We start from the raw sequence: 12265 nt of genomic DNA, 5'->3' as shown, positions 1-12265 counted from the left end.
TGGGCACATTCATCTTATTTCTTTAGTTTGGAGTTTATGTGCATATTTTTATTCCATATTAAATCATCTTTTATTCATTCATTCGTTTTCACTGTAGTCAATTTATATTCCAATGTCTACAATGATTTATCTCTCTAAGGTACAAGTAAATTAGTTATCGAAAGTATCTGTCTTTTTTCTTTCTGTTTTAAAAATTACACAAAACAGGAAGGCAGGCAGGAAGTGAAGTGGTTATGTGACCTATATCTCTGTGTAATAATGACGGTGTTAGTCAGATGTAATGGAGACACGCTAAAAAGTCTGTAAAGCAAGTATGAAGGACAAATTTAAACTAGAAAAGGGACCGGGGAGGCAAAGGGTGTGTACTGGTGAGATCTGAGATTGAGGTTGGGATACCTTACAGTGGAACTGCTATCCTACTGTCTTTTGCCATGACAAGAGCAGGTGCCATCAAACTCAGCATCCTCTTCTTCCTCACCTTAATCCTGTGTCTACCAGAGTTTTTCCCAAGTAAGTAAAAAATACCAAAGTAAGAGTGTGAGAGTAGCTCAGCGTCCTTGAGCAAGCGTGAGTGAGGGAAATGTGGAAATAGTATGGGTTTTTGTGAGCACGTGTGTGTCAGAGAAGAACGTGGTTAGAGTCACATGTTTGTATGTTTAACAGCATGAGCAAATTTCAATGACATTTTGAATGTTATTAAAAGGTAAACAAAGAAGATTCTGTATTATGTTCTCTATGTCTGTTGCCTAACAAAATTAAAGTTTGAAACAGTTGTCTATAAGCACTCTCCCACAGGAAACTACACCATTGTGGTCTAGAAATGCTACAGTAAACCCACTGTGTGAATGTGTTGGGTAAAATCAAATTTGGATTCATGGTTTGTAGATACTGTCTCTGGTAAAAGTACAAACCATCTTCCACAATTAACATAATTTATGCTACTGATTCATGCTATTAACCTAAACATGCATTGCATCAAAGAAAAGAAAGTGTTAAGTAGCCTTTATTGTAAAGATTGTGTACATTTGTTAGGTTGTAACTTTTAATTTAGGCAAGATAATATCACTTTACCCTACCAATAGAAACAGAAAGCCACTTGCTTTTTGTTTTGTTTGTTATTATGGAGAAAACAGGTTAAGAAACAGTATTTCACAAAATATTAAAAAGTCAGTGAAAAATGGGTCAGATGAAGTAGATAATGACAATAACATCACATTTTATAATAGTTATCATAATCTGTCATAAAGTAAAACAGTGGTGTGTCAGCAAAACCTTGTGGAGCTTCTAAGTGATAATGTATTCTGGCTAATATTGACATAAAAAAAAAAAAGTTACATCTAAGCTGAACAAAATTTTAACATAAAGATGTGGTTTGTGTGGTGGGATCTAAATAAATTGGTTTTATTCAAGTCAAAAATAAATCAACCTGAATAAATTTGTTTACAGCAACAAAACCAATTTTAAGGCTTACATCAGGTAAAAATAGCCTCTTTAAGGAAACTTCCGTGTTCAATACAAGATAAGCTAAATCAACAGCATTTGTGGCGTAATGATGATTACCACAAATAATTAATTTCGACTCGTCCATCCTTTTCTTTCAAAATAAAAGCACAAATCTGGGTTACAGTGAGAAACTTACAATGGAAGTGAATGGGGCAATCCAGTATTGTCACAAGACGTAAACAATATGTGTGTTAATAAGATTTTAGTATAATAAAATCACTAACTAAACTTTTCTGTGCAAAGTTATATCCTATTTTACAATTTTGTTGCCATGATGTGTTAACTGTAACCCTAAAATGACTGTAAAACAACTTTACAGCTCAGATAGTACATACATTTTAACAGAAGAATTTAACTGCTTTTTTAAAAGCTTCCCATTTTGGCATTTAGACCCTCTGAAATTTGGCCCCATTCACATCTATTGTAAGTGCCTCACTGTAATCTTGATTTTTGGTTTATTTACAAAAGAAAAGAGTGATGAGTCTAAATAAATGTTTGTAGTAATCAGCATTTTGCCACATATGCTGCTGATTGAGTGTAGCAGGGTAAGGGATGGGCAAGGAAGAGGCAGGAACTTGCTAAACAGTCAACGTAAAGTTTAATGATAAAACTTAACTTAAAACAAACATAAACAAACGCAGACACACATGCAATGTAGCCTTGTGCTTCTCTCTCTCCCGAACGGGCATCTCTGGCTGCTCTTTATCTCCCCCTCCCAATACAGGCCGGGGCACCACTGGTCTGACTAACCTTTTAACGAAAATTTTAACATTGGTTACGAGAAGAATGTGTCACAACACACAGTGCATCACACCCTGCTGCGTATGGGGCTACGTAGCCGCAGACTCAGAATGCCCATGATGACCCCTGTCCACCGTCAAAAATGGCAATGGGCACATGAGTGTCAGAACTGCACCTTGGAGCTACTTAAGAAAGTCGCCTGGTCTGATGAGTCCTATTTTCTTTTACAACAATGTACTGTACATGTGCACGTTTATCTGGGGAAGTGATGGCATCAGGATGAACTGTGGGTAGACGACAAGCCGGTGGAGGGAGTGTGATGCTCTAGGCAATGTTCTGCTGGGAAACCCTGGGTCCGACCATTCATGTGGGTGTCAATTTGGCAAGTGCCACCTCCCTAAACATCATTGCAGACCAGGTACACCTTTTCATAGCAATGGTATTCCCTGATGGCATTAGCATTTTTCAGCAGGATAATGCATCCTGCTACACTGCACACATTGCTTGGGAATGGTTTGAGGAGCATGATGAAGTGTTCAAGGTGTTACACTGATCTACAAATTCCCCAGATCTCAATCCGAATGAGCATCTGTGGAATGTGCTGGACCAACAAGTCAAATCCAGGGCAGCTCCACCTCGCAACTTACAGGACTTGAAGGATCTGCTACTAATGTCTTGTTGCCAGATACCACAGGACATTCAGGTGACATTCAGTTAACCTTCAAGTGGTGTCTTGTAGAGTCCATGCCTCTGTGGGTCAGTGCTGTTTTGGTGGCACGCAGAAGATAAATAGCACTTTAGGCAGGTGGTCAAAATGTTTTGGCTCATAAGTGTATATACTGTATATATATATATATATATAAATGTCTATGTTAGGTACAGTGATTATTATCATCTGTAATAAAAGCATTTTCTCTTTTTCTTTCTCAGAAGTATCACAGATTCAGTTTCTCTGTGAGCATTTTGACCCGTGTAAACCTGAAAATGGCTCAAGTGATGCACAAGCATGTGGCCAGGCTGATCATACATGTACTACAGTAATAACAAATGCCAGAAGTCAGGACAGACATGGGGAAGGCTGGTATCTGTGTCAGGCTGAGATGGATCTGCATGATCTCCAGAACAATACCTTGCTGTCAGGTGGGTCAATTGTGTGTGCGGGTGAACACGTTTCTTTATAAAATAAGTTTATTGCTGCTTGTTGTCTCTATAAAATAATAACCAATAATAACAATGTGCTTTATGTGCATTTCATTCTGTATTAACACATTTCATAGGAGAGCATGTGATGATGGAACTGACACTAAAGGCAGACAATCTCTCTGCATGGAATATTACACAAAAGATTACACTATCTATGCAAGTAACTAATTCTACCCATGAGCTCAACTGCCAACAAAGGAGCAGTGGTTACCTTTTTTACTACCAGGAAAACAATCAGACAGCAAGATCTCCTGCATATCCAGTGACACACACAAACGTAGGTGAGAAACCATGAGAAAATTGACGGGATTGGGGCGTTCTAATTCAGTGGCAGTAAAACCTTTGAATTTGCTCACAGTACCTTTAACTTAATTTTCTTCACCTATTATTTCTCCATCAGTTCTTACAGTGAAAATACAATTGTCCAAATAAACATTTTCCAAGCTAAAATTTACTAAAACATAGGTTTGGTTGCACAGAACCACAAAACGTTTTAGTTTTATTATTATTATTTTACTATTGCATTAATGCATTGAAAGACAAACCTTTTAAACACATTGAGAAAACATTACAAAATATTTAAATAACCATTGATCTTGCCATTCAGAATGTATACCTTTTATGTGAAGCCAAATCAGGACTGATTCAAGGACAAAAAGAGAGCAGAACCAGAATTTTCCCACCAAGTCATTTTTCCCATACAGCATGTCCTTGTCTAAATATACAGGTTTAAACAAGTAAACAAGCCAGGATTGTACTTCTCTTGCATTGATGCATTTTTAGCATTGCCAGAAAAATATTAAATTATTCCGTTTCGGGACATACAGACAGAAGGTATGTGATGTGAGTTATGTTATCATCTACTTCCTGAAACGATGAAAAGGGACACAAAGGAGCCATATAAAACACTTGCTGTTGAAGTTAATTGTTATGTAAACCTGTGACAAATCCCATTCATGTTTTGTTTAAAACCATTCAGATCCTCATACAAAAAATAGCTATTTTCCCTTTTCCCTGCATGAGGAAATGAGAAGGTCTTGGCCTGTGCTACACAATATTAGATTCAGTGGACAAAGCAACAAACCCTGTAACCTCATTAAAGATACTGCAAAGTTTGTGATGAGAAAATAATCTACACAGTATTCTACTCTTCACTGGAGTCACATTCATTTTTTCCATGTCTCCTCCCTCTCTCATAAATTCACTCTGAAGGAGAGCTGAGACTGTCTTTTATCCTGTCTATTGATCCAGGCATGGATGGAGACAGCAGTACTTTATAATTCAACCTAACCTTTGATAAATTTATTATAGCAATACATTAATCCAGTCTGCTAAGAGTTTGACTTATCCAAAACCCCAAATCCTTTCAGACAGCACACAACCAGATTCATACAGGGTCATTTGAGTTATTATGAGTATGAAGTGAACTTTCTAAATTAGAACAAAATGAATACGAGTTTTAGGACAGACACAAACTTTTCAGTTATGATGCTGTTGTCATTTACTGACCGTCATGTCATTCCAAACCTTTTATGACTTACTTTCTTTGGTGGAATATGATCAGGTGAAAAGAGAGCTATCAAAACCTTCTGGATGTTATTGCCTGCCACACCTCCGCCAGTGCCTTCAGTCCAGCCTCCATTAATCCTGGAACATCTCCTGGTGGTGGGGCAGCAATCATTGACGTCTCCCTTCCACCCCCTGCAGCTAGCCACCAGATTCTTTCCATTGCCTCTCATTCTTGCTTTCCCATCAAGACATTTATCCTTTACAGGTCCTAACATGCAGACAAGGTTCAATGACCCCCCCCCCATAAGAAATCCTAATCAACGTACCAATGCCTCTGCCATGCTGACATATATATAATTATAACCTCCCATGTGACCCTATGCGGCAACCCGATGGCTAAGGCTGTACACTCAAAGAAAGAATGTTTGCTGCTTGATCAATTTACTTAATTAAAATGAACTAAAGTTACATTTTGTCGCAACTTGATTTCATTGCGTTCTATCCATTTATATTTGTAAGGTGGAAGTTTACTTAATCTATTTGAGTTGGGACTACATGAATACTTTTTGTGGTGTTAATGTAGCATTGATGAAACTGGGCAGGGGATTTCATTCTATCAGTAAAGACTCGGGATGATTGGAATTAATATGAATGTAGAGATATTTAGATCATATAGATATTTAGAAGGCGAAAACGGCAGGGGAGAGGCGATTACCCCTACGGCAGGATGGGACCCCAATGGTGGTAATGGGGTGGTGGGGGTGAAACGAGGCATTACGAGCAAGGAAGGCAGCTGTGTGAGCTTATAAAGCAGAGGCTGGATTATGATTGGAGATGCCTGACTGAATGAAAGTGTAAAGACCACAAGTCTTCCTTCTAGAACTACCGCTTACATTTCCATTTCCAGCTTGATTTGCACTGGACTCGATAGGGAGAGTAAATGTTAAAATTAAGAGTTATTTTATGTGTTTTTGTGCAAGATGAATATAAAGGGGGATACTTTTTGGTATTTAATGTTTTGTTATACTTAGATTTAGAAGAGTTTCAGTAATTATGGAGTTTACAGGGTTACCATTAGTGGAGCTTGAGCGAATGATGAGGACAGGTCAGTGTTTACTTTATATTGATTACTTGCTTTGCTGAGCAATTGAAGTGCTAATCATAGCATAGTTACTAGCCTACACTCTGTAATGCTTATAATCAGCATGTATTTAGTGTGCCAACATTCACTTTCACTAGTTAGTACACAAAGAAATCAGAGAGATTTATTTGAGTTACATTGTCACATCTAATTCTGTTGGGTTTACCCAATTAAACTAGGTTCCTTCTATACAAAGTGTTTGTGTTGAGATTACATAGTAATTCTAAGTATAAAAAAAAACGAATTTATAATATGTTGAACCATTACCCATGATTCAATCAAGCCAAAGAGCAATTTTTTTCTTTGAGATTACTAGCCCCACTGGCACCATTAATGCGTACTCAGTGCCCCCGGTTCCGTATGGCATAATCTCCCATCCGACCATACGTGCCAACCAGGTGGCTAAATCTGTGCTAGCCCCACTGGCACCGTTAATGCATGCTCAGTGCCCCCGATTCCATAAGGTATAATACCTCACCACACAACACTACGTAAAGTGGCAGTCCTAAAATAATTTTCCCTGCACTCAGTGGGCATATCACCATATTCTTCTCTTCTTCTTCTCTTGGGCTGCCTCCAGTCCCTCTTCCCATGGTATGGTATGCAATGAAATGAAAGGTAAATTAGTTTATCAGTCACTTATATCCTGCCCAAATTCTCCTTTCATGTTCCATGAATGAAAGAAAGTCAGGTTTGGATGACATTCAAGAGAGTAAATATTGACTGAATTTTCATTGTTTGTTGCTATACCTTTAAGATTTGCTATCCCTTTAAGATTTTAACATTGTATTATTTTTCTCTATTTGTGTCTTTTTTCTCTCTTCCTATTTCTTAGAGAGTTGGTGCAGTGTGATTACCGAAGTCTGGGTGATTCTGGTAGGGACTGTGCTAGTGGTGGCTTTACTGAGTGTGGGCTGCCTGATCTCCAAGAGCAGACATCTTTACCATAGTGAGAATCACTTTTAATAAAACAAAGCCAATTAGCCCCTTGAGGGGGGCATAAGGTTTTTGTTTTGTTTTGTTTTGGTCTTTTAATCCAAAATCATAATGTTATTGACAATGCATCATACTTTGGGTGAATTCATCTCTCTCATTTAATGTAAATCGAAAACGCTTTGTTCTTGCACTGAGAACTTAGGCACTTTTTTAGCCTATTAATAAATATCCTGGAAGATTGTTTCCATAGACATTGTGTGCAAGGTTTTTCTTTGTAATAGATTTTTTGAGCCAATATATAAACTATTTAGCATTTGGCGTGGATGTTTCAACAGTTTTTTTGGCTTCTTTCTTTAGGAACGTCCCATTTGGTGGCATATGTACCAGATTCAGCTTGTGACTATCGGCTCAAAGAGCTCAACAGTAAAAGAGAAAATTGTGAGTGACAAAAACAGGTTTACATGCTCTTGAAATTTTTTTCTATGACCATGAAAATTTTCTTATTTTCTCTTTTAGCGATGTGCAACGCTCCTAATGTTTCCATTGCGATGTGCAGCATAGGTAGTAAGCAAGTGCATATGTGATTATCTACTTATTTTAGTAATGATAAATACATTACAAATAACAATGTGCTGATAACATGGTACTGGGATGGTATCATACAGCATGATAATACCATGGTTCTTTGAAATATGACATAGTACTGAATGATTGCCATATTCATATACCATGGTATTTACATGGTTCTTCAAGGTACTTCAAAGAATAACATGGTATTACCATGTACCATAATACCATGGTCATTTTTTGATCATGGTATTTTTAGTTTCAGTGTACAGTAAATTACAGTAAATAAGAAAACTGGTCAAGGGTCAGAATAATTTTGCAAGGCACTGCATGTATAGGTGGATATTAGGGATGTGTATAATTATTAAAGGATGGATTTATATCTCCCTCATCTCTACAGATGATGATGAAGATGAAGATGATGTATTCTCTGAGATCTCTTCAACAGAGAACAGAACAGATGGTAAAAGAGCAAGCAATATTATCATACCGCAGTATTGCAGTATGATATTTAAGCCCGAATTAGATCTGAAGTGTGCTTTATGCGGTAAAGCAACATTGTATGTTTTGTTAAACAACCCCTAAGCATTTTTCTTGATATAGATCAACATCAGCGCCAAAGAATGCTAACCCTGAATCTCTGCTTTCACAGAAAACCTGCGCAGGGTGGATGAAGTCATGTACAAGAGAAGTAAGTGTTTATAAATTGGGTAGTTAATATGAAATACTTTTAGAAAATTGACATGTCCTGCAATGTGATGTGCTATTCCATCTAAAGCTATTTTCAACAGCATTTTTCCAATTGTTTTATAATTATGCTTCATCTTTCCCAACCTAGGGTAAAAAATCTGTAACAACTGTCCTAAAATGGATAGCATTTACTTTTTAATTCTGTCTTTTTTTTTAGGATTGTCACCTATTTTTGAGATGACAGGTATGTATGGGATGCATCAAATTAACACAAAACTCAATAAACATAAGATTACTAGCAGTGAATAGACAAATCACAACAGCACAGCAGACCAATGTCAATGTATCAAATTTCCCATACAAATTACATTTTGCAGAAAATTTCATACATAAAGGTCAGCTTTCCAAAGGGATGATGGATGTGGACTGTGTGATGTATTTGTGTGCTTGTTTCCAGAGACCTCACTTGATGATAAATACCATGAGGAAGATGAGGAAGTTGGTCAGTGTAATGCCCTGGTAATAAAGCAAGGTAAATAGCTCTAGAATACAAAAGAAACCATGCACTTCATGAAAGCAAAAAATACCAATAGGGTTAAATATATTTTTTCCCTATATAATAGCAATAATTTATAAGTTTGGAGGACAATATTGCCTCGGGGTTGAATAGTCAAAAACACCCAAGCGAGTCTTATGTTTTGTGGATATATATAAACATGGTACTAGTATGTATTTTTTATAGCATATATTTATCTTCGTTAATGTTAATAAAAATACAATTGTTCATTGTTAGTTCATGTTAATTCATAGTGTATAAACTAATGTTAAGAAATATAGCTTTTGATTTGAAATATGTATTACTATATGTTTCAATTAACATTAACCAAGATTAATAAATGCAGTAAAAGTATGATTCATAGCTAGTTGATGTTAACTAATGTTAACAAATAGAACATTATTGTAAAGTCTTACCAAATTCTCTGTATCAAACTGAAACTTTACAAGGCTGATTAAAGGGATAGTTCACCAAAAAATGTATTAAAAAAATGTCCTCATAAATTACTCACCCTAATGCCATCCCAAATGTGTATGACTTTAATTCTACTGCTGAACACAAATTAAGATTTATAGAAGAATATTCAGCTCTGTAGGTCCTCACAAGTGAATTGTGGTCAGACCTTTGAAGCTCAAAAAAAATCACATAATAGCAGCATAAAAGGAATCCACATGACTCTAGTGGTTTAATCTATATCTTCACAAGCGATCTGATAGGTATGGGTGAAAAAAACACTTCAATATTTATGTTTTTATATATTTTTTCACCTTCAGAAGTGAAAGTGAAACTAAACAGGCACCACATTTGACTTGCAGATGTGAAAGCGAAAGTGGAGATTTAACTTTTAAATACGACTTAATTATTGATCTGTTTCTCAGTCACTCCTATCATATCGCTTCTGAAGACAGATTTTACACTGGAGTCATATGGATTCATTTTATGTTTCCTTTATATGATTTTTGGAGCTTCAAAGTTCTTGTCACCGTTCACTTGCATTGTATGGATAAACAGAGCTGAGATATCCTCTAAAAAATCTTTTTTGTTTGTGTTCTGCTGAAGAAAGAAAGTCGTACACATTGTGGATGGAATGAGGGATAGTAAATAATGACAGAATTTTAATTTTGGGGGGAACTTTAAAGTAAACAATACTTTAAAAATGCCAATGTTGATTTTCTCATCAGTGAGCTGATGTAAGTCTGATATTGATATGTTCTTTAAATTTTGGTGTCAGCACTACTTACTACCTAGTATAGCCTGGGCCAGTCTTCTGATCTTGCATAATGTCCCTCATTGATGATTACACAAGCTGATGATTAGTATGACTTTGATTCCAGTTTGTTGCTTGAGGCTGAATGAATAGGCTAAAGAGCCTCCTGGCTAAACTGATTCATGTTCCCATTGCTGTAGTATTATATGAGATCAATTCTTTCTCAAATAAAGTACTACCGTATTTATGAAATAAGGTAATCTGGGGCATACAGTAAGGTAATGTGGGTCACCAAACCTCTGATGTAGGTTTCTTGCTCCATTACATGTTGGCGATGACATCATAGGATACTTTGAGCCGTCAAGTCACCAACCACACATACATTTTCTCATCTGAACTATCATGCAAAATAATCATATTCATGATTAAAGATCTGTAACAAGTTTAAGTATAATATTACTTTATTCAAAGCAGATAATGGGCGTTTGCTTTATGATTTTGTATATATGTTACTTCCTGCCATTTCACATGCCTCTCCATTTTATTTTTTCCATCTTCAGCTCACCAACGAAGCAACCCTTCTTGCTCCAGTCAAGAAATAAATGACACATTTTAAGCAGAGGGACTTATATAATATAGAATAGACTCTTTATTTACTTTCACATGAAGTTGAAATGAGCATAACATTTTGAAGGTGTCATTAATGTTCATTTTATTAGGCGACTATGAGAATTGTTAATACTGTACTATTACTCAAGCTAATAAACTAATTCATAATACGCAATAAACTGTTAAAGTATGTAGTTAATATGAGTGTAGCAATGTTCACGTTAACACGTTATCTTGTATTACCATATATAGCCTACATAAGAATGAATGGTTATTTGTTTTATTTGTGTATTATTTGTATACATATTTGTATTTTTTAAAATTGTTTTGCTACTTAGAAATATACATTTAAATTATTTGATATCACGAGAAAAAGGCACCACTAGACAGCAATAAAAAAAATACAGATAAAAAATTATATATATATATATACATACATGCATTCATTGATTTACGTTTAGTAGAGAAATACGTTTACAGTTCAAATTATGGTCACTCCAGGGATGCTTGTGCATCAGACGCTGGAAATGTCCCGCCCTTACTAAAACGGAAAATATGATTGGTTAGCAAATATCTAGTTGCGTCTGAAATGAACGTTCTGATTGGTGGATCAGTTTAGTCGGACTGTCTTGCCATTGCCATCTGTTGCACAGCACTCTCGCAGTTTAGTGGCTGTGCCCGTTTTGAGAGAATCTCTGTACATTTATATAATCCTAACATATACACAACTCACTCAACGGAGCTGCGGCAAAAAGTTCTGGTTTAACAGACTACTCGTTGTTCTGGCGGCCATACGTATCATCACTTATTTCAGGTGGGCATACGCAAAATCCTAAAAAACATATGCATGTCCGGTGCTGTTCTCAATGCATGTTACAGGCGGACCGAACTATATTGATCGTTACATCTGAGATGAAGTTCGTGTAGAGTGACCACCGATACCCGATCCGAGTAAAAGCGTATCGGTCGGTGCCATCCCCAACATAAACCCTACACCTACCTCAACCTCAGTAGCACCAAATTAATCTTTTAAGAAATTTGCGAAACAACATGTAGTTACAAAATAAGTACACTCTATTGCATGTATGCTATGGATACACTAATGTGATTTCTTAATTATGTGACAACACACCAGTCTAAAGCTTGTGGGTATTAAAAAAAAGATTAACATTTTTATAAAGCTCTTTCCATCACCAAAAAAAATATTTTAAATTAATAATTTGCAGATATTATACATTAAACTACTGTCTGTTACAAAATCTAACAACTGGATGGTGAGGTTTTTTTAGTTGTAACTAAATATTGTGATTTTTTGCAATCGTAAAATTGCAATATGTTTTCAGTAGATATCTATAGGCATTGGCCATTAAATAAAACAAATCAGACCACTAGTCAATGCTTTCATACGCTTTCAAAATTAAATACAATTTGACAAGCAAACTGTCCATTTTGACAAGCTAAATGCCATTTGGCCTCCAAAATAATCATATTTCTTCATTCAATTCAAATAATTGCTCTGTCAAATGAACTGACGTTCCTAGAAATGTGATGTAATGAGATCAGTTACACTTTTCTGATCTAAAATTGTACTGAGAGCCAAAGG

The 12265-nt window shown here is 36.0% G+C and overlaps 1 protein-coding gene across 1 annotated transcript; it reads left to right on the top strand.

Moving 5' to 3' along the window:
- The first annotated feature begins 278 nt into the window (after window positions 1-278).
- On the top strand, window positions 279-12183 carry si:dkey-192k22.2 (uncharacterized). Its single transcript, XM_052127247.1, has 10 exons — window positions 279-510; window positions 3175-3384; window positions 3522-3728; window positions 6933-7046; window positions 7391-7471; window positions 8001-8063; window positions 8253-8291; window positions 8508-8534; window positions 8748-8822; window positions 10614-12183. The coding sequence occupies exons 1-10, from the start codon at window positions 432-434 to the stop codon at window positions 10667-10669; spliced, it is 951 nt and encodes a 316-aa protein (XP_051983207.1). The 5' UTR covers window positions 279-431; the 3' UTR covers window positions 10670-12183.
- Window positions 12184-12265: the final 82 nt, after the last annotated feature.

The sequence above is a fragment of the Xyrauchen texanus genome, chromosome 5, assembly GCF_025860055.1.
Source record: "Xyrauchen texanus isolate HMW12.3.18 chromosome 5, RBS_HiC_50CHRs, whole genome shotgun sequence".
NCBI classification, from domain to species: Eukaryota; Metazoa; Chordata; class Actinopteri; order Cypriniformes; family Catostomidae; genus Xyrauchen; species Xyrauchen texanus.
Note: the sequence above shows the minus strand (reverse complement) of the source record. Positions and strands in the feature narration are given on the sequence as shown.

Bases quoted from the DNA above. Each gene is read 5' to 3' on its own strand.
- si:dkey-192k22.2 (XM_052127247.1), top strand. From the start codon at position 432: ATGACAAGAGCAGGTGCCATCAAACTCAGCATCCTCTTCTTCCTCACC. The intron at 7,472-8,000 runs GTGAGTGACAAA...TCATCTCTACAG, and splicing joins CAACAGTAAAAGAGAAAATT to ATGATGATGAAGATGAAGAT. The intron at 8,064-8,252 runs GTAAAAGAGCAA...CTGCTTTCACAG, and splicing joins AACAGAGAACAGAACAGATG to AAAACCTGCGCAGGGTGGAT.